Genomic DNA, 23,248 nt, shown 5'->3' with positions numbered 1-23,248 from the left:
CTGGCGTCTCTGAGGAGTGCTTCTGGAACCCTCATGTCAGTTTAGCACACCCCGAGTAGGACACTCTCGCAAATTGGTGTCAGTCCTTCCACCTATTTTGTTGTGATAACAGGTAGACGGAGAGGCAGAAACCCGTGTCTGGGAGATATTTGACAGAGTGCTAAGAGAGCCGGCTGAGAGCTAAGCTGTCTGGATTCACGTCTTGGTCCCACCTCTCCCTAGTCCTGGGGCCTTGGGCAAGTTTCCTAACCTCTGTTTGGTCATCTGTAAGATAGGGGTAAAGGGTAGTACCTTCCTCGTGGGATTGTTATAAGGATTAAATGAGTGAATACATACAAAGTTCTTAAAACAGTGCTTGTACTCACTACACATCAGCTGTTTTATTCATCCACAGTTTGGTTCCAGAGGGCAGCACTCGTGCCACTGGATGGAGGGAGGCACACGTGAAGGGCAGTCCTTCTCCCTCTCAGGTTCTAGTCTCATTGCATTCTTACTGTTCCCTTTGCTTACTCTGTTCCCCAACCTGGAATGCATTTGTCTGTTTCCACCTGGCAAAGTCTGACCTTTCTGGGAAGTCAAAGTTTAAACGCCACCTTCTCTCGAGAGCTTTCTCTGACTTCTTAGGCAATTATCGGCTCTCTTTTCTGCTCCCACAGCATTGTGAATAGTCCTTAGGTTAAACATAGTTGTTTACTTGTCTGCTTCCCCGGATTCACTGGGGCAGGCTGGGGTTTAGTCATCAGTGGATTCCCTGCAGCTAGCCTAGTGTCTGACAGCCACTCGTTATGGAATGAAAACAGAATTTCTCCTTCCCCCAGTAATAGGATACTGCAGGAAATTGGGTGCCGCAAGAAATGTTGAGCTTCCTGATGTGAGATGTATTTCAGCAGAGGTGGGTGATTCTAACAGGGAATTCAAGGATCGGTTGAAGCTGGAGCATTTCTCTGAGTGGTGCTACAGAGCACCAGCATCAGAATCGCCTAAGGCCAGTAGACGGGGATTTTTTTGATGTCCTAAAAGACAGTTTTCACATAAAGAAAAGATTGGTTGGAAACGACTTGGTCCAACTACTTTTTATTTATTTTTATTTTATTTTATTTTTAATTTTTTGTTTATTGCAGTAACATTGGTTTATAACATTGTATAAATTTCAGGTGTACATCATTATACTTCTATTTCTGCATAGATTACATCATGTTCACCACCCAAATACTAATTACAACCCATCACCACACACATGTGCTGAATTATCCCTTTCGCCCTCCTCCCTCCCCTCTTCCCCTCTGGTAACCACCAATCCAATCTCTGTCTCTATGTGTTTGTTTATTGTTGTTATTATCTACTACTTAATGAAGGAAATCATACGGTATTTGACCTTCTCCCTCTGACTTATTTCACTTTGCATAATACCCTCAATGTCCATCCATGTTGTCACAAATGGCTGGATTTCATCGTTTCTTATGGCTGAGTAGTATTCCATTGTGTATATGTACCACATCTTCTTTATCCATTCGTCCCTTGATGGGCACTTAGGTTGCTTCCAAGTCTTGGCTATTGTGAATAAGGCTGCAATGAACACAGGGGTGCATGTATCTTTATGCAGCGGTGTTTTCAAGTTCTTTGGATAAATACCCAGCAGTGGAATAGCTGGATCGTATGGTAGTTCTATCCTTGATTTTTTGAGGAATCTCCATACTGTTTTCCATAGTGGCTGCACCAGTTTGCACTCCCACCAGCAGTGTATGAGAGTTCCCTTCTCTCCACATGCTCTCCAACCCATGTTGTTTCCTGTCTTGTTAATTATAGCCATTCTGACGGGCATGAGGTGATATCTCATTGTAGTATTGATTTGCATTTCCCTGATAGTTAATGATTTTGAACATCTTTTCATGTGTCTGTTGGCCATCTGTATATCTTCTTTGGAGAAATGTCTGTTCAGGTCTTTTGCCCATTTTTTAATTGGGTTGGTAGTTTTTTTGTTGTTGAGATGCATGAGTTCTTTATATATTTTGGAGATTAAGCCCTTATCAGATGTATGGTTTGTAAATATCTTCTCCCAGTTGTTAGGTTGTCGTTTTGTTTTGTTGATGGTTTCCTTTGCTGTGCAGAAGCTTTTTAGTTTGATGTAGTCCCATTTGTTTATTTTTTCTATTGTTTCTCTTGCCCGGTCAGACATGGTGCTTGAAAAGATGTTGCTAAGACCGATGTCGAAGAGTGTACTGCCTATGTTTTCTTCTAGAAGTTTCATAGTTTCAGGTCTTACATTCAAGTCTTTAATCCATTTGGAGTTAATTTTTGTGTATGGTGTAAGGTAAGGGTCTACTTTCATTTTTTTGCATGTGGCTATCCAGTTTTCCCAACACCATTTGTTGAAGAGACTTTCTTTTCTCCATTGTATGTTCTTGGCTCCTTTGTCAAAGATTAGCTGTGCATAGATGTGTGGGTTTATTTCTGGGCTTTTGATTCTATTCCATTGATCTGTGTGTCTGTTTTTGTGCCAGTACCATGCTGTTTTGGCTACTACAGCTTTGTAGTATATTTTGAAATCAGGGAGTGTGATACCTCCAGCTTTGTTCTTTTTTCTGAGAATTGCTTTAGCTATTCGGGGTCTTTTGTTGTTCCATATAAATTTTAGGATTCTTTGTTCTATTTCTGTGAAAAATATTGTTGGAACTTTGATAGGGATTGCATTGAATCTATAGATGGCTTTAGGAAGTATGGACATCTTAACTATGTTAATTCTTCCAATCCAAGAGCACGGAATATCTTTCTATTTCTTTTTTGTCTTCTTCAGTTTCTTTCAGCAATGTTTTATAGTTTTCGATGTACAAATCTTTCACCTCTTTCGTTAAGTTCGTTTCTAGATATTTTATTCTTTTTGTTGCAATTGTAAATGGGATTGTATTCTTAATTTCTCTTTCTGCTACTTCGTTGTTAGTGTATAGAAGCAACTGATTTTTGTTATGTTGATTTTGTATCCTGCAACTTTACCATATTCGTTTATTACTTCTGAAAGTTTTCTGGTGGATTCTTCAGGGTTTTCTATATATAAAATCATGTTATCTGCAAATAGTGACAGTTTCACTTCTTCCTTTCCAATTTGGATCCCTTTTATTTCTTTCTCTTGCCTGATTGCTCTGGCTAGGACTTCCAGTACTATGTTAAATAGGAGTGGTGACAGTGGGCATCCTTGTCTGGTTCCTGTTCTTAGAGGGATAGCTTTCAGTTTTTCACCATTGAGGATGATATTAGCTGTGGGTTTGTCATATATGGCCTTTATTATGTTGAGGTACTTTCCTTCTATACCCATTTTATTCAGAGTTTTTATCATAAATGGATGCTGTATCTTGTCAAATGCTTTCTCTGCATCTATTGAGATGATCATGTGATTTTTATTCTTCATTTTATTAATGTGGTGTATTACGTTGATTGATTTGCGAATGTTGAACCATCCCTGCATACCTGGAATATATCCTGCTTGATCATGGTGTATAATCTTTTTAACGTATTGTTGTATGCGATTTGCTAGTATTTTGTTGAGGATTTTTGCATCGATGTTCATCAGTGATATTGGCCTGTAATTTTCTTTTTTTGTGTTGTCCTTGTCTGGTTTTGGTATCAGGGTAATGTCAGCTTCGTAGAATGAGTTAAGGAGCTCCCCCGCCCCTCAATTTTTTGGAAGAGTTTGAGAAGGATAGGTATTAAGTCTTCTTTGAATGTTTGGTAGAATTCACCAGGGAAGCCCTCTGGTCCTGTACTTTTATTTTTGGGGAGGTTTGTGATTACTGTTTCGATCTCCTTACTGGTGATTGGTCTATTCAAATTCTCTACTTCTTCTTGATCCAGTTTTGGAAGGTTGTATGACTCTAAGAATTTATCCATTTCTTCCAGATTGTCGAATTGGTTTGCATATAGCTTTTCATAGTATTCTCTTATAATCTTTTGTATTTCTGAGGTGTCTGTTGTAACCTCTCCTCTTTCATTTCTGATTTTACTTATTTGTGCCTTCTCTCTTTTTTTCTTGGTGAGTCTAGCTAAAGGTTTGTCAATTTTGTTGATCTTTTCAAAGAACCAGCTCTTGGTTTTATTAATTTTTTGTATTGTTTTTTTAGTCTCTATTTCATTTATTTGTGCTCTGATTTTTATTATTTCCCTTCTTCTACTGATTTTGGGCTTTGTTTGTTCTTCTTTTTCCAGTTCCTTTAGGTGCATTATTAGATTGTTTATTTGAGGTTTTTCTTGTTTGTTGAGATACGCCTGTATTGCTATACACTTCCCTCTTAGAATCGCTTTTGCTGTATCCCATAAATTCTGGCATGTCATATTTTCATTTTCATTTGTCTCCAGGTATTTTTTGATTTCTTCTTTGATTTCTTCGTTGACCCAGTTGTTGTTCAGTAGCATTTTGTTTAATCTCCACGTATTTGTGGCTTTTCTGATTTTCTTCCTATAGTTGATTTCTAGTTTCATACCATTGTGGTCAGAAAAGATGCTTGATATTATTTCAATCTTCTTAAATTTATGGAGACTTGTTTTGTGGCCTAACATGTGATCAATCCTGGAGAATGTTCCATGTGCATTTGAAAAGAACATGTATTCTTCGGTTTTTGGATGGGATGCTCTGTATATATCTACTAGGTCCATCTGTTGTAGTGTGTCGTTTAAGGCCAATGTTTCCTTATTGATCTTCTGTTTGGATGATCTATCCGTTGGTGTAAGTGGAGTGTTAAAGTCCCCTACTATTATTGTGTTACTGTCTATTTCTGTTTTTATGTCTGTTAATAATTGCTTTATATATTTAGGTGCATCTACATTGGGTGCGTAGATATTTACAAGTGTTATATCCTCTTGTTGGATTGTTCCCTTGATCATTATGTAATGCCCTTCTTTGTCTCTTTTTACAGTTTTTGTTTTAAAGTCTATTTTGTCTGATATGAGTACTGCTACCCTAGCTTTCTTTTCATTGCCATTTGCTTGGAGTATCTTTTTCTATCCCTTCACTTTCAGTTTGTGAATGTCTTTAGGTCTGAAGTGTGTCTCTTGTATGCAGCATGTATATGGGTCTTGTTGTTTTATCCATTCAGCCACTCTATGCCTTTTAATTGGAGCATTTAGTCCATTGACGTTTAAAGTAGCTATTGATAAGTATGTACTTACTGCCATTTTTAAACTTTTTTTTTTTCTCAGTGTTTTAGTAGTCCTTCTTTGTTCCTTTCTCCTTCTGTACAGAATTGATGGTCTCTTTAGTTTGACCTCTGTCTGAAAGCTCTACTCTTTAACTCCCCTCCTCTCTCATTTTATATTTTTGGTATCATATCTAACCTCTTTTTTGTGCATTTGTATCCATTACCCTCTTATCATGGAAATAGATAATTTTTCCTATTTGTGGTCTTCTCTTTTCCCCTTAAATCAGTCCCTTTAACATTTCTTGTAGCACTGGTTTCTTGCTGACAAACTACTTCAATTTTTGCTTGTCTGGGAAATTTTTAATCTCTGCTTCCATTTTGAATGATAACCTTGCTGGGTAGAGTATTCTTGGCTGTAAGTTTTTTCCTTTTAGCACTTTAAATATATCGTGCCCCTCTCTTTTAGTCTGTAAGATTTCTGCTGAGAAGTCAGCTGATAGCCTTATGGGGTTTCCTTTGTTTGTAACTTGTCTTTCTCTTGCGGCTTTTAGGATTCTTTCTTTATCTTTAATTCTGGACATTTTGATTATGATGTGTCTTGGTGTGGGCCTCTTTGGCTTTATCTTGTTTGGGGCTCTCTGTGCTTGTACCTACCTGGATGTCTGTTTCCTTCCTTAGGTTAGGGAAGTTTTCATCTATTATTTCTTGAAATAGACTCTCTGCCCCTTTGTCTCGCTTTTCTCCTTCCGGGACACCTATAACACGGATGTTAGTGCGCTTGATGTTGTCCCAGAGGTCCTTTAGACCGTCCTCACTCTTTTTAATTCTTTTCTCTTTTACCTGTTCACCTTGGGTAATTTCTTCTAATCTTTCATCCAGCTCACAGATCCGTTCTTCTGTATCCTCTACTCTGCTTTTGAGTTCCTCTAGTGAATTTTCCATTTCCAGTATTGTATTCTTCATTTCTGATTGGTTCTTTTTTATATCTTCCATTTCTTTGTTGACATTCTCACTGAGTTCATCTATTCTTCTCCCCAGATCAGTGAGCATCCTTAACACTCTTAGTTTGAACTCTCTGTCAGGTAGGTTGCTCATTTCTGTTTCACTTAGTTCCTTTTCTGGGGTTTTGTCCTGTTCCCTTACTTGGAATGTATTCCTTTGCCTCCTCATTTTGCCTCTTTCCCTGTGCTTGTGTCTATGTATTAGGTAGGTCAGCTACGTCTCCTGCTCTTGGATAGGTGACCTTATATAAGTGATGCCATAGGAGGCCTGTAGTTTGCTTTCCTCAGTTCTCAATGTTCCAGGGGTGACCCCTATGTGGGCTACGTGTGTCCTTCTGTTGTGGCCTGTTTGCTCTCCCCGTAGGCGCCCAGGGAGGCTGAGTTATGCTCCTGGCCAGCTGTTGTAATGCTCAGCTGCTTGTAGTTGTTGTAGGCCCTTCAGTCTCTTTATCAGGTGTGGGGAGCCCTAACACAGTTGGCTGCAAGTTCTAATACCACATTAGTGTTGCAGTATTTCTTTTAAGTGAGTAGGCCCCCAGCGTGGCAGGTTGTTAGGCTCAGAGGCTTACAATTGCTATAAGCCTCCAGCCTTTAGGTCTCTTGTCAGCTCTCTGAGGATTGCAGCTGGGTGGGGCTGGCCTCAGGCACGGGAGCACCCAATTGTTTCAGGCTTTGGAAGGTGGGGCAAACCCCCTATGTGGGTCTTTGAGAAGCACAAGTCTTCTGCAGCTGACAAGCCCTGCTGCCCACAGGTCCACACACACAGTCAACACAGTCCTGCCCCGTGTGCGTGCCTCGACCTCCTGAAGTCGACCCAGTCTCTGCACGGCAGGAGCCCCACACACTCCGTCACCACCCCACACTCTCCACCCGCTCCTTGTGCACACCCTGCCCCTCTGAAGTGGGCTCAGTTGCCAGGCTGCAGAGAATCCAGTCACCAATCTATGCAGGCCCACAAGTTGCCTGAGGGCTTGTTGTTGGGTGGGGCCAGTCTCTAGGGTGGGCTGCCTGCCCTGGCTGAGCTGGATTAAGTCGGTGCTCTAGTGGGTGGGGCAGACCCTGGGCTAGCAGGCCCCAGGGAGAACTCCAATGGCGTCTGTATCAGCACGCCCACACCAGGCCACAAAAATGGCTGCCGCCAATGTCCCAGTCCCTAGAGAGGTCTCACCTCTCACCGAGATGTACTCAGGGCCTATCAGGTGAGTCTCTTTTCACCACAGCACTGTGCACCTTTCTTTCTGGTGATTTTAGGTTGCTTTCTGAGATGGGTGAGTTTGCGCACGGGCCCTTTATGAGCCGGTTTTAATGTCTTTGTGAACCGGGTTTTCTGGGGGTACTTCCCAATGTTTTAGTAGCAGGCAAAGTCAGATATTATGCCACTTGTCTCGATTGTGCTGGGTCCACAAATGCCCACAGCGGGGGCTCCCCGGCTCAGGGCCCCGCGCCTCCAGGGAGGCTGCGTACCTGTGTGCTGTTCCCGGCGGCCGTGAGGCTGCCGGCTTGTGAAGGCGGCGTTTTTCCTCTCCAGAAGGGAATTTCTGCCTCTTCTACCTCAATTCGGATTGTCCCTTGTTGCAAGAGTTCCTCTTATCCAGTTTTCAGTTCTGTCTCAGGGGTAATTTTTCCATGAGTAGTTGTAAATTGGCTGTGTCCACGGGAGGAGGTGAGTTCAGAGTCTGCTTACGCCGCCATCTTGACTCCTCTGCCAACTACTTTTTAAAAAATAAATTTCGATTTAGTAAGGTTTCAAATTCAAAACCCTCATTTTTTTTTTTTGAGCTTTCAGTTTTAGCTAACGTAACTTACTATTTTGTTTGTAAGTCTAGCAAATTTTTTCAACAATTTTTAAGAGTGAATGATTGGTTTCATTAAAAAGTTTAGTTATACTCCTTTCAACCTTTTAAAATGCATTTGTAAATTTTATATTTTCTCTGTCCCTTTAAAGTACTTCATTATCAAAAATTACTAAGGTTGTACCAAAGGGACTTGAGAACCAACCTGAATAAGATGCCGCCAGCCGAGATGGGGCACTTGAGGAGCCACGGGGATAATACTGCAGTGGACTGAAGCACATCCAGTATGTTCATAGTAACACACACACACACACACACACACACATAAGGAGTGAAGAAAACCAATGTTGTAACCGTTAGAGGATTCTAAGCAACTGCCTCATCTTAAAAGCTGGTAAATAAAAAGAAAGAATCAAGTATTGATCCTGCCTTTCCTGTGAGATCCGTCTCTCAGGTTAATCAAACATTGATGAGGGGAAGTTTCTCTTTATAGATGGGATCCAGCTAATACCCAAAGCAAGAATGAAGGGCTCCCCCGGCCCTGTGCAGCCCCTGAGGAATTAACAGCCAGGCAGTCATTGTCAATGGCTGCTAATATCACAAAAATATAGACACCAGACCGTAAGTGCCTCCTGATGGAAACACACACACCACCTATCATGTAGTTTTAAAGGAAAAAAAAATTGAACCTAAATCTGGTCAAGCCTCTAGATCCAAGTACCAGTTTTTATAGTCTGCACAAGGAATAGAGGAAAATGTTAAACTAAACCACAAGGGTACAATGAACGATTGTCAGATTCTGGAAAACTTTACTGGACAAATGAGTCTATTTCTTCCACAAAAAATTTCAAAAAAAAAAAAAAGAGAGCGATGGTGGGAGACCTATAAATTATGGGAAACTTAAAGTACACATCTATCAATTTCAATGTATGATTTTTTCAGATCCTGTTTCAAACAGTCTTTCAGTGTGTGTGTGTGTGTGTGTGTGTGTGTGTATGTGTGCATGTAAAAAATGACTGGGGAAATGTGAATCCTGACAGGATATCTGATGACATTAAAGAATTAAAACAATTTTTTAAGGCGTGATAGAGGTATTGTTGTTAGGTTTAAAAAGTCCTCTTTTTGAAGATAAATGGCAATATCTGCAAATTAATTTATATGATATTTGGGATTTGCTTCAAATCATCTTGGAGCCGGGGGAACTTAGTGGGTGGGAATATAGAAAAAACAAGATTGGCCATGAATGGAGAATTGTTGAGGCTTGCTTTGTTATGCTTTGGTCTATGTTTTAAATTTACCAAAGTAGAAGTTTTTTAAAAATTATTTTGTGTAACAGCACAAGTCCTCCCAAATTATTAGGAAATTCCTGTAAGATGAATAAATTAAACTCAAAAGTATTTGTAAGATTTTAATATCAAATCACAAGTCTAAATTATACAACTACATATTTAAATTGGAACCATGAGAAAAATCATCTTAAACAGTATAAATAAAATACCAAATACGTGCAGGTTTTTCTAAATACAAATTATTAATATTAGAGATTTGTTTGTCAAACATTTCCATATTTAATTCTTGGAGTTCAAAGACACTACCAAGGAGACAGTTATATAAGCCCATACAGTTTTGGCATCACTTTCTCAAGTGGTTGTTGGGGTTGACTTCTCATCTGGCTGAGGATTCTTAAGGACCAACGAGACCCTTGGCCAAGATGCCAGCTGGACCCTTGCCCAGGATACACAGCATCCCCAGTGCTCTTTGGAGTTGCTATGGCAACACCCTCCAAATGAGGTCTTCTGGCAGCCAGAGCTATGGGTCGAAGTCCTCTCATTGCCTAATTTTTCTATTCCTGGAAGTTTGTACTTTCCACTAAGACAATAACTAATGACCTTCACTGCTTCAGTTGATTTTGCATTTCTTTGGGTTTTTTTTTTTAAAGATACTTATATGGCTTCCTGGCTAGCTCTAAACTTGGTCTAAAGACCTTTAAACTTGAGAGAACTTTCTCTCTCTCCTAGGGCGGTGCCTGACTCTGCAAAGAAGGCCCTTCTAATGAAATATACTAATCTGACATTGGCAAATTCCCTCTGATGCAGTGTTAAGTTACAACTCGTTTGTAGGCCCTGAGTCACTTTAGTGACCCACAGTCAGCATTTAAACATGTAATAGAATTGAGTGGAAAGTATCAGAAGGCATTAAAAACTGTGAGGATGAATATTATTTTTTGAAACTTTGGTGTCTTTTATATGTATTTAGATGTAAATGAATTTCTTTTTTTTTTTTCTAAAGATTTTATTTATTTATTTTTTCCCCCCAAAGCCCCAGTAGATAGTTGTAGGTCATAGCTGCACATCTTTCTAGTTGCTGTATGTGGGACGCGGCCTCAGCATGGCCGGAGAAGTGGTGCGCGCCCGGGATCCGAACCCGGGCCGCCAGCAGCGGAGCGCGTGCACTTAACCGCTAAGCCACAGGGCCTGCCCTTGATGTAAATGAATTTCTTACTGGGGGTCACCATCAAAAATTTTGAAAACTGCCACTTCAGGGTGAGGTGGGGAAAACAGAGAGAGCCTGGCACACAGACAAAAGCAAGAATTAATCATAAACTGATAGTGAGGAGCTAGGCCAAAAAGAGAACAAACACCAAAAATAACCTCGGTTAAAACAAACATAGGAGCTCAAAAAAATAGAGCAGGTAGTGGTCCCATAGTAGAAGAGCAAATTATTGTTACTGAAAACATGGATGTTGGCATTATGGGTTATCTTTCCTGTCTGCTCCTTCCTGTTCACCCTTTTGGTAGCACAGTACCTGGACCAATATAGGCACTCCGTAAATAAATATTTATTGAATATTTGTTGAATGTAAATACTAGTAATTAGACCACCTGTTTCAGAGGACCTCGGGGAGGCACTTGGGGTCTGGGAATCTGTATTTTAGCAAGCTTTCCAGGCAGCTGACATGGTGGCAATTGCAGACCAATATTTAAGAAGGTCTGACCCATTGTACCTGCTCATTTACTGGCCCAGGTCACACATGCAGGTAACGTTAGAATCAGAGCTTGGGTTGCCCACGTTCTGGTGGTAGAGGGCTTTACCCACAACTTCACCAGCATCTCATGTTGACCTCTGCTCACCAAGCACATTGTGTGATCTTCTGGTAGGTGTCCTGGGCTCCATGCTTCCTCCCTACCCCACCTTGTCCCCTCTGCTGCCCCTAGGCATTTTCCTGAATCAGCCGTCATTCCATTTTCCTGCTCTATACCTTTGGCTTTCTCTCTGTTGCTCTAGCATATCATTCAGGGCCTGCCACAGTCTTCCTCTAGCCTGTCTCCTCAATGTCTTCTCTCTCTATCAGTCTCCCAACTCTCTCCTTTATCCATCTCCTTCTGCAGGGACCACCTCAGACCCCTTGGCATGCCCCAGGCACACCTCACCCTTTTCTGACTCTGATCTTGTGTGCATGTTGTATCCTCCACTTGGAACAGCCTCCATTTTCCTCAGAATTGCATCCATCCTCCCAGACTAAGTTCAAGTGCCACATCTATAAGATCTTCCCTGATTCAGAGGTAATCATTCCTTCTTTTTTACTTCTCTTGGCTCCTTGCTCATGTTCTGTTACAGCACAGACTGGTTGCCTTGGACTTTGTTAGCTCATCCTGTGTTCATTTCTCTGATGGGGAAGTATGCTCCTGGAAGGCAGTCTTCATGTGTTCTTTACTTCTCTGTGTAGCCTACAGTGCCTTGCAACTGGTATTAAATGACATATCTGTTAATTTGTCTGTGAGTGATGATTACATCAAAGCTAATATTAATTGGCAGCTTGACCAATTAACTTGTGTAAAACAGGCTTCGACCTCTGTCTGAAGGCTCAAAGCTCCTTGTGACTTGGCCATTCCATTTCTTTATAAGCCCAATCAAAAAAACGTACTGCAGAGTTTGTGTGCTGTTCATGATAATGAATTCTTTATTTTCCTCTGGAGAGGAGATGGCAGATAGACAAAGAGTAGTGATCTTAAAGAGAAAGGGCTAGCAAATTGGATCCTTAATAACTGCTATTTTTAAGAGAGTGGTGGGGTGCGGGTAGTAGTTAAAGAAATGAATATGGCATAAAAGACAAGTGTAAAACAGGACGGCAAGTGAAGGGCATCTACTAGCTACTCTGTGCGCGTTAGAACACCCTGCCGCTCTGCCTTTGTAGCCCGTCATGATGCTGTTTCAGATCAATTCCAGTCTCCATCTGTTAGCAGGGCGATATTTGGGCCATACCCAAGATAGCAAATCCTCTGCCCAAATGAGTGGTTAGAGCAGAAAGCCTAGCACAAAAGTACACATGGCTCAAGAGCTTCTATTTTGCTGACTGCAGTGCCTATTAAATAACGTTCATGTGATCACATTGGGGTGATTTTGAAAAGTGAAAGCATTATTGAGTGTATTTTTGTTTCTATGGTGGAAGCTAAACCTTATTTTACAAAAAAGATAAATATCTGCAAATTGAAATGACGATTCGTCTGTTTTTGCGATTATAGGTTCCTTGCATTGACTCCATGGAGAGTGTATCACCTGATTTCTGTTATGATGCTTGGACGTGTTATTATGCAAATAATAAAGGATATGGTTTTGTCTAGAACGAGAGGTAAGAAAACTCACAATTCATTTTTATGGCATTTAATTTTCTTAGACTCTGAATGTCTGATCTTTGTGTAAGCGTATTAACCGAGGAGTCCTTTGAAAAGGAACAAGGAAACAGATTATATAGGCGTTGACTTTGCTATTTTTAATGTTTATTAAATATTTATTTGTTTAATATGTATTGTGTATTTAACTGATGTTGTCCATAGTCATAGCTACTGCTCCTGGGCAAAAGGTTTGTGTGTGCTGGTTTCTCTTTTGGCTCTAAGCACCATTATTTTAAATACCATTTTGATATTTAAGTAGGCTGCAGTGAGTATAACAGTTAAATATTTATTACATCCCACATGATGAAACTGGACCATTGGAAAATGGACTAGTTTACATAAAAATTTTCTCTGCCTCAGTGGAGAAAAACAATTAACTCAGGGCTTAAAAACAATTAAGCAATGGTTAAATAACTTTTAAAAAATGATTGATAAAAACATGAATTAATTTTAAATAGTAGAGTGAGAACTTAAATTATTTTAAGTTTATAAAAGTGAAAACTTGAATTATTTAAAAAATTTGGTTAAGGTGTTTTCTGAGTGATTTAACTATATTATAAATCTGAGTCAAACTTTTCTATTCTTGGAGGGGCCTCTTCTACCAGGGTTTGGGTTAGTTTTTATAAATGGGCAAAAATCCCTCCTTGGAACAATTGAGCCCTGTGAACTTCAGTGTGATATTGATTTGATCAAAAATAGCTAAGAGGAGGTTACCATGAGGCATTTGTAACCCCACTAAATGTGACCCCAAACAGAGGGATAATTTTGGGTGGGGCCCATATGGATGGATACATATAAGGACTATCCAGATTTCTAGCCCTGGTGGGGATACCGAGGCCTGCCTGGTGGGAGGCACTTTTTCCTCCCTACACCAATGCTGAGACCAGGGATGTAAACTGTTATGGATTTACCATCATGATGTTCTATGATGTGCTTTAAATCCAGTTTATATTTTAGGTCTTTACAGTTCTTAAACTAAATCATGTATAAACCATTTTTAGAAAGATTGTTTTACGTTGGTATTTCTCAAAGTTTGAAGGTAATTCCTTCATTCTTGTGTTCTGGGAAGGCAAGTAAATTCTTTTTTGTCCGGTTATTGCTTTTCATGAGTCTGTAGATTTAGATTTATTCTTGTACGCGTTCTTCCTTCTCTCCCTCTCTTCCTCTCTCTCCCTTTCCACCTCCCCCTTTTCTGTTTCAGAGAACAGACACCTAACTCCCTAACTTTTAACCCTAGCAGGCACCTGCTCTGATGCTTTCTGTTCATTCTAGATGTATTAAGGTGGAGCGTCTCAGTGCGTAGGGCTTTGTGTAGGGGTCGGTCAGATCAATGTGTTGTGATTCCCATGTTTCTGCCTTGATTCATAACTCATAGAGGAACGCCCATTTTTCTCAAACAGATTTTGTAACATTTTCACCCTCTAGGATCATTTTAACCCTCTGTTCCCCTCAGGAGAATCTTAGTAGAAATAGCCACTTACAAATTTTATCAGCAGACATTTTAGCTCGATAGAGTAAGCTGACTCGGGGCCAAGCTGAACATCTCCATATTTTCAGTGGTGTATCAAATTTGGCCCCAGTCTGGGCACAAGTGATAAGGAACACACAAATGTGGAAGGCTAAGGACGAAGTTGAAAGACTTTGTAACTGTTTCTCACTCTCGGCCCCTCATACAGAGATCATTCCCAGCGTTGACTCATTGGCTTGATGTTCTTGCATGTATGCAACTTTCATACTCACAAATTGGAGGAAGTCTCTACATTGCAAAGATTCAGTCCTTTAAAAAATTAAGGTGGTAGAGTTGGAAGGATACTAGCCTTCAAGAAGTTGCAGTTGTCTCCATTTCTTAGCTGTGGAGAGGCCCCATCGTAGACTGTATTAGTTTCCTATGGCTGCTGTGACAAATTACCACAAATTTGGTGCCTCAATGAAACAGAAATTTCTTCTCTTATGGTCCAAAATCAGTATCACTGGGCCAAAATCAAGCAGGGCTGTGCTCCCTCAAGAGGCTCTAGGGAACGGTTCCTTGCCTCTTCCAGCTTCTGGTGGTTGCTGGTGCCCTTGGCTTATAGCCGCATCACTCTAGTCTCTGCCTTCACTGTCACATCACCTTCTCATCTTCTGTCTGTGTCAAATCTCCCTCTGCTTTCCTCTTACGAGGGCACTGGTGATTGTATTGGGGGCCCACTTGGGTAATCCAAGATGATCTCCCCATTCCTGACCCCTAACTTCATCCCATGTGGTAAATCCCTTTTTCCATAGAAAGTAACATTTTGCAGGTTTCAGGGATTAAGACCTGATATCTTTGGGGGCCGTTATTGAGCCTACTACATAATCTGAACCTCTTCATCCTCTGAAATGGGAAAATCATCCTTATGCCACAGGGTTGTGTAAGGGTCGAATAAGAGCGTAAAAGAGAAGTGCCTTGGGCACAGGAGCAGTCTGCTCTGTCCCACTCGGACACAAAATCAGAACAGCGTGGGGTTTGTTGCCTCATCAGTCAGCCTGTGTTGGGCGCCTTTCTATGCCAGGGCCTGTCACAGGCGCTGGGCTTCCAGTGGGATCCAGATACACCCCCGGGCTCTCACGCTCCACCCTGTAGGGCAGGCATTTGTCACAGGCCAATCGTTCTGTCAGGGTTTTCACCGGGTGACGTTGCTCTGAATACAGCATTTCTACTGCATGGAGAGAAAAGGAGAAGCATGATTAATTACTGTGCTTTCGCAGCGCTGCCCAGTCTGTGACTGCAGAAACACTGCTGCCTGCTTCGTCCTCTTTAGTGAAGTCTTTTAGGACAAAGACCCATTGGAGCCCTGTAAATAGTTGGCAGGAGCCTGCCTCTGCAGGCCTCTCAGCCCAGGGCCTGCCACGATGAATTGGTCTCTGGGAGGCACAGACTCGGCTTTAAGTTAGATCCAGATGCAGTTACGGTAACTCCATGGCTTCAAGCAGAACTGCCAGCTGCTGTCACTGGATACTTTGGCTTACAGCAACAGCAACAGCAACAGGGAAAGGGTGACCAAGTCATCAGGGCTCAGGGGAAGTTCTGTCTCTTTCCATCTCCCTCAACTTCCCCACTTTTCACATTTTTGGCTAAAGATATTAAACTTCCATTGTTAAGAATTTAATTGTATCCCCCTCTCCCTCCATTATTACCTTTAATCCCATCTTAGATGCTTAATATGAAATGGGTGAGCAAAAGTATGGAGATACTTCTTATGAGTTACTCATTGTGAGCCCATGTCCCTGTGTTGAGTCACCAGCATGAGTAACCTCTAGCTGTGATGGACTTCTCTCTCCCACTTATGGTTGTGTGCCTTGAGTGTGTGCTCCCTGCATTAACCCCTTTGTCTGGGCTCTAGGGAGCTCTTCTGCAGTGTGGAAAACTCCTCCTGCAGCCTTAGATGTTTCCTTGACCTCCTTCTCCTTCTTTCTCATCGCAAAAGAACCAGAATTTCCACCCCCAGCTCTCTTTAAGATGCTCTTCAACTACTGCCCTGTGCAGTGGGAGGAGGGCTCAGCAGGTCTCCTCACGGCCACCTGTGGGGCATTTTCAATCCCTGTCTCTTTGTGCCTTTCCTCCTAAGGTGAAGGAGGAAACCAAAATCGACACTATCCATTTATGCCACGTTCAGGTCACAGTTGAACATGGACCCACCAGGAATCGTGGCCTATGGACTGAGGGCCTTTATGCACCCTCCATTCTCTGTCATTCTGGCTTGTACCCTGATGGTGTCTGTGACAACCTGGATTTGGTCACGTACTAGTGTGGCCTCATCTTTGACCTTGGCCTTTAGAAGTACTGTGTCTCCAGCGCCTGCAAAGGCTCAGAGGCAATCCTCAGTGCAGCCTTCTGTCCAGCCCTCCTTGAGCCCTCACTCCTGTTGAAGCAGCTCCTTGCCCTCAGTGTAAGTGTTCCCTGCTCAGCCTCTTGCCAGTGCACTGTCCCACAGCTCTGCGCAGCCCCGACTTGTTCTGTGCTCAGTGATTGCAGTGCTGCCATCCTTACCATTCTAAATGTCTTGATCCCTTAGCCAGCGATCATACTCATTTCTCCGATTTTTAGTAACAAAACAGGCAAGCAAACAATCAAACACACCATATTGTTATCTACTTTCTCTGCTCTTGGCTCCAGTGTTGTCAGAGAAATGTCATATAACAGGAAGAGTTGCTGCCTCTAGAATTTAGTGTATCCAGAGTTCCAACTTTAGTTGAGACATCACTAGTGCTCATAATTCCTTGGATTCTTGTGAGTTATTTATTTGCTTTGTTTTGATATGCCATCTAACCCCAAAATATTTGAGGCAGCTTATAAGGAAAATAAAAAACAAGACTAAAAGAGGTCTGGTGGAAGAACAGCAGTCTAACATGGTGACCATAATTGAGCAGCAGATTCATCCTTGTGCTTACTGGCAGCCAAGGCAAAAAAGGAAACCAGATCAACTGCACAATTTTATTAAATCTGATGAAAGGATGCAAGCAATTTTGGGAAACTTTTTCCAGGGGCTAATGTTTTTTTTTTTGGTGAGGAAGATTGGCCCTGAGCGAACATCCATTGTCAATCTTCCTCTTTTTGCTGAGGAAGATTAGCCCTGAGCTAACATCCGTTCCCATCTTCCTCTATTTTGTATGTGGGATGCTGCCACAGCATGGCTTGATGAGTGGTGTGTAGGTCCATACCTGGGATCCAAACCTGTGAACCCCAGGCCGCTGAAGTGGAGTGTGTGAACTTAACCACTATGCCACTGGGCTGGCCCCTCCTGGGGCTAAATTTTAAGCAGAATTTATCACATAGATCTTTGACAGGGGATACTGAAGAACAAAAGGGACAACGTCTTTGGCATTTGTTTGATGGAAAATGCAAAAACCGCCTCACCGCCATTTCTTGTATTAAACTTCATTAAAGCTGGGAGCTGGGAATATAATATCAAGACATAGTCCAATGAAGAAAGTCATTGGGGACTTAAGAAAGCAAGTGAAATCTAGGTATACATATTTTTCTGTTGATTTCATTTAAGCCTAGATATAAGCTCAAAACACCTAAAGAATGAGTAGCTAAAAATCTCCTTTCTCAAATAACAGTTGCCTTACTTCCTCTTTTGTCCGCACCATTTCAGTGCTCACCTCTGTTATTGGTGCTTTCTTGAGCAGCCACATTTTCTCTCTTCCCTGAACTCTCATTGTTTGTGCTTCTTGGATAGTTCCTGCACTGCCTGCCTTGGTTCACATTTACTTGAGTGTGTTTTGGCTGCCCCACTGGACAGTACAGTCTCTGTGCAGGACCACGTGTTATATCATGTTCCATCCCTGTGGTACCTATCCAAGTCTTTTGCGTGTTGGTAGGATCTCAATAAATATTTGTGGACTAATTGCCTGCATTAGTCATGGTACCACAGGTATACGCTGTATGATTGGATAGTGTATAAAATTTAACGATCTGAGCATTCTATTGTAAATAGCTTGGAATATTTTTAAGTTAAGAAATGACTCGGGAGAAAAATACCTCTGTTAAGTTTCACGTTTTACTTCTGCTTATTGCAGGTGCACAGCTCTGGAGAAGCCTCACTGAAAGGTAGGGAACTTGCTCTCAGTGTTGTGGCTAATTGTGGGGGGTGAGGGGAGGTGACCGAGCCGCCAAGATGTCTTTATCTCTGAAATAATATTTTAGTGACAGGGACCAGAATCCTACAGTAATTTACACGAATGGGGAAATAAAAGAAAATACAATCAAATTGAGGACAAGGATAAAATTGGGACTCATTCAAGGAAATAGTTCATATCTTGCTATAATATTGGGCAACATGAATATGTGAATCATAATGTGTGAGGATTGGAAGTGAAGAGAGGGAGGCGTTGTCATTGGGGATTTCCTTCCGGACTTCATTTTGGGGCGTCAGCGACACTGCTGAGTGAGAGAACAGGGCAACACTGAGTCGTGGAACTCTTCTGGAACATTCCTCAAGGGTTAACCATGCTGTCAGTTCAGAGGACTTTGGGGTCGGGGAGACAAAGAGGAGGGGATGAGAGGCTCTTAGGGGTGAGGGTGCAGCAGATAGATGTTGACCGACCTCATGACTCCCGCCCAGCCAGAGGCAAATAGTTCCCTTTTCATTTGCCGTCACCCATCCTGAAGTCAAGGTGCTGATTCCAAATGGAAAAGAAAAGAGCAGGGGCGGTTGATGAGGGGACCATGATTCACTTCACCGCCTGTGCATGTGAAAAGTGGAAAAATGAAGAAAGTATAAGGGTTAAATTCCAGTGAGATGAATTTTATAGGTATTTATTTGTTTTTTAAAATTCTACCTTAAAATATCCTTGTATTACTTAAAGAGAGATGGTTGGGGTGCTCAACTTACATCAGAGTGGACCGCATGAAATGAGTGCTCAAAGAGGAAGACAAAATAATGCCATTAAAAATCCTATGAAAAAATGTAACCTGGTATTTTATATAATGTACCTTTAAAAGCTGTGCTCGTGGAGATGATGCTTATTTCAGGTGAAAAGGCTAAGTTTATAACCAGTTTACAAATGCTTGCTTGTCCCTTCATTTCGGATCCCAGATGTTCATGGGCAGAATGTAAACTTGCCAGGAGCCTCAGCAGAGGGAGACATTGGATATAAGAGGAAAAATCGGATCCCTACTGGTTCTCAGGAGGTGGAAGGATGGCCTGGGAGGAAAGATCCCAGGCTCTGACAGTCACTTGTCTTGAGATATTTTCTGGGGCCCGATGTTCTGATCTCTGTGCAAGCATTTCCGGTTCTCTTTATATTTGATAAAAATTTTCTTATGGAATGTAAAGACAAAACTCTAAATTACTATATTTTGAGATGGTTTGGGAAAGAGCCATGTGTTTTGGAATTTGTTGAAGTGTGTTTTGGGTTTTGCTGTTTTCATGCCCCCCTGTGCTTTTCTGCATTGTCATCTTTGAGGAAGATCATTTAAACTGAGAACCATTAAGAGAGTGTCATAGCTGGAAATAGCATCTGAGTTAAGCAGTGTAATTTTGGAAATCAATAGAAGACATCTATGAAGAAAAGAAATTTCATATATAGTTTGACCAGTATGGATTTCTAGAATTATTTTAAATTACAGTTATACCCAGGCAATAATTTTCTTTACTGCCGTAGTTTTATCAGTAGTAAAAGATAAGGAAGAGAGTGGAGCAAACTGAGGATTTAAGACATGGTCTTAAGCAGAACATAAATTTCTGACCCAGTGGTTGTATAAATACAGCAGATGAGAAATATTGCTTATGTTTTAGACTTCTTTTTAAAATGAACAACAAAGTTTGTATTCATGTAAGTGAAGTAATTTGTGAGTTGGAAACAAAAATTTAAGGTATATTGTCAATGGAAATGATGACATAATTTCTAAAATCATAATGAAATATGTTATCGTGACTCATTTAAAATTTTTTTCTGTTTTCTTTTCTAATATTTTAATTTACCCAACAAATAAAGTTTGAAATGCATTTTATATTTGGTTCAAAGCTCCTTAGGACTTAAAAAAAAAGAACTCCATTTTTCAAGCCTTATTGATAGAAATAAAAACTAATGTTTTAACATAGAGACAGAGATCAGATTGGTGGTTACCAGAGGGGAAGGAGGGAGGGAGGAGGGCAAAAAGCACATGTGTGTGGTGATGGATGGTAATTAGTCTTTGGATGGTGCACATGATGTAATCTACACAGAAATCGAAATATAATGATGTACACCTGAAATTTATATAATTTTATAAACCAACGTTACCTCAATAAAAAAACAAAAACAAATTATGCACAATTCAAAAAAAAAAACCTCATGTTTTAAAGCCTTTTCCATAATAAAACGTTTGCATCTAGCAATACAAATAAGTTTTACCCACACGGGGCAACTTTTAAAATAAAGTCTTCATAAATTAATCACTTAAGTTAGGAATTAATAATTTGATAGGAAAAAAGTAATTTAATAGGGATAGGACTTGGGATAGGATCATTATGGGCCCACATTTTGTTCACCAGCTCCTTGTACAGTAAAGAAATTTACTTAGTTCCTGCAGATACATCTAGGCTCTGAGGAATGATACTTGCTAACCAAAGCCCCCCAAGAGAAGGATATATAAAGGTGAAGGAAATGGATCCATTTCTGCTGAGGAATTAAACTGTCTGGTGGGTTCAGGTACATCAGTTGGTTCTTTCTCTTTTTCTTTAAAGTAGACTTTATTTTTTAGAACAGTTTAGATTTATGGAAAAATTGAGAAAATAGTACAGAGTTCCCATATTCAGATAGTATAGAGTCTAGAGTCTCCTCCCACCCGTTTCCCCTATTATTAACATCTTACCTTACTATCATACATTTGTCACAATGAGCCAATAATTGATGTATTCTTATTAACTAAAGTCCATACTTTATTCAGATTGTCCTAGTTTTTGCCTACCATCCTTTTTCTATACCAGGATCCCATCTAGGATACCACATTGCATTTAGTTGTCATGTCTCCTTAGGCACCTCTTGGCTGTGACGATTTCTCAGACTTTGCTTATTTTTGTTGACTTTGACAGTTTTGAGGAGTACTAGTCAGGGATATTGTAGGATGTGCCTCTGTTGGAATTTGTCTGATGTCTTTCTCATGATTAGACTGGCGTTGTGGGTTTGAGGGAGGAAGACCCCAGAGGTAAAGTTCTCTCCCTTCTCATCGCATCCTATCAAGGTACTTACCATCCACATGACTTATCACTGTTGTTAACCTTGATCACCTGGCTGAGGAGTGTTTGTCAGCTTTCTCCAAGAGGGTTATTGTAAGCAGCAGAATTTATTTGGGAAATCAAATTGAGATCAGAAAGCTGTTGATAAGAACAGAACCAGAGGGATTTGAGTGTCTGTTAAAGATGGCGCCCTGTGGCCTGCAGGCTGCTCTAGGCGCCTACCCACCCCTGGCCCACAGTACAGGGCTCGGGTTCTAGTCCTACCCACCGCAGACACACTGGGCCCCTAGTTAAGTGTCTTAGCTTTCTGTAGGGACGGTTCCCCATTTGTCAGGTGAAGAAACTGAGTCTTGCTCCCTAATTCTGGTTGCGGGAAGATTAGACCAAGTGAGCTAGTGTAATTTAAAAGGATTTTTAAAAAGCACTTTGTGCTTTTTGATGCAGTATTCTTTCAGATTTACTGATACTCCCTTCGACTGGTCAAGGCGTCATTGTTCCTTCTTTTCTGGAGCCCTTGCCATCCACGGCCCTTCTAATGCATCTGCAAGTGACTGGTGAGAATTTCTGCTGTGCGCTTTCTCTTAATATAGAAGCTGTTTGAGTGTTGGAGTATGATTTGGAAAAAATCTTAGCCAGCGCAACAGGACCAAGGAGCTCACTTTGCCAACAGTGGGTTTGATCAGGGAGCGAGTAGCTCCTTATAATACGGCTTTTTTAGATTTATAATTTTTCACTACTTTGGGAGAGTGCTCAGGTGCCCCAGAGAAGGCATGATAATGGAAATACCCTTTTTCAGGAAGGGCCTCATTCACTCCAGAATCATCTAGATGTATATTCAGGTGCATCTAACCTTCCATCCTGGTGCCAACCCTGCAAGCAGTGATCTTGCCAAGTTCACTGCTCTCTCAGCCTCAGTTTTCTCATGTGCTGAGTCAGTAGGTAAGAGAGAGAATCATCTTGAATATCCCTTCCAGCCCTAAGAAGTCTATGATGTGATTTGAAGGATTTGGTGTTTGTGATATTGTGACTTATAATAAGAAATATATATTTGGTGTTTGGACTCCTTTCTGGCACAGAGCTCCTAAAACCCTTGGAATTTCCTAAGTGTTGAGAGAGATCAAGGTCTTTTGCTATGTTAATGAGGTGACTTTTGAAAAGCATCTAGGAATGGGGGCTGGTTGCCAGTGGAGACAACCTTGCGACTAGAGGGTTGGAACATTCAGTCCCACTGCCCCCTCCACCTCTGGGGAGGGGAGAGGGGCTGGAGATTGAGTTCAATCACCAATGGCCAATGATTTAATCAATCATGCCTAGTAATGAAGCCTCCATAAAAACCCACAAGGTTCAGCGAGCTTCCTGGTTGGTGAACACGTGGAGATGCGAGGCGAGTGGCAGCAGTGGAGAGGGCATGGAAGCTCTGGGCCCTTTCTGCATACCTTGCCCTATGCATCTCTTCCATCTGGCTGTTCCTGAGTTATAGCCTTTTATAATAAACTGGTGATCTCGTAAGTAAAATGTTTCTTTGAGTTCTGTGAGCTGCTCTAGCAAATTAATCGAACCCAAGGAGGGGCTTGTTGGAACCTCCCATCTATGGCCAGTTGGTCAAAAGCCTAGGTGACAACCTGGACTTGCGATTGGTGTCTGAAGTGGGGGGGCCAGTCTTGCAGGATTGAAGCCTTAACCTGTGGGAACTGACGCTACCTCTGGGTAGCACAATTCATCAGAACTGGACACCAGCTGGTGTCCGAGAATTGCTTGGTGGTGGCATGGGGGCAAAAAAACCCCACGCATCAAAATTGGTACCAGAATTGCAGTTGGTGATCAGAAGTGGAATCAGAGTCAGAATCATTAGTGTTCCTTTCATGTTGTTATCCTTTTACATTTTTGTTTGGCCAGTGCTTCTTTCAAAGTGATTTAATTCACACTAGAAGGGATATTTTCCGATATTTTTCTACTGCAGTTTGCATTGTG

General features: G+C 41.3%; 1 protein-coding gene across 2 annotated transcripts in view; it reads left to right on the top strand.

The window, feature by feature from the left end:
• Positions 1-23,248, top strand: part of RETREG1 (reticulophagy regulator 1) — a 141,184-nt gene that overhangs the window by 34,598 nt on the left and 83,338 nt on the right. The window contains exons 1-3 of one of the 2 annotated variants that reach the window (XM_087443155.1): positions 7,202-7,326; positions 12,444-12,550; positions 18,135-18,165. In XM_087443155.1, the coding sequence (XP_087299281.1) occupies positions 7,217-7,326; positions 12,444-12,550; positions 18,135-18,165 (248 nt within the window). In that variant the 5' untranslated portion in view covers positions 7,202-7,216. Of the gene's footprint in view, positions 1-7,201; positions 7,327-12,443; positions 12,551-18,134; positions 18,166-23,248 lie in introns of those variants that run through there. The other variant, XM_004422688.3, reaches the window with a different exon arrangement.

This window comes from Ceratotherium simum, chromosome 18 (genome assembly GCF_057802395.1).
Source record: "Ceratotherium simum simum isolate JZ-2026a chromosome 18, ASM5780239v1, whole genome shotgun sequence".
In the NCBI taxonomy this organism is placed as follows: domain Eukaryota; kingdom Metazoa; phylum Chordata; class Mammalia; order Perissodactyla; family Rhinocerotidae; genus Ceratotherium; species Ceratotherium simum.
The sequence above is the reverse complement of the archived record's forward strand: the minus strand, read 5'-3'. Positions and strand labels throughout refer to the sequence as shown.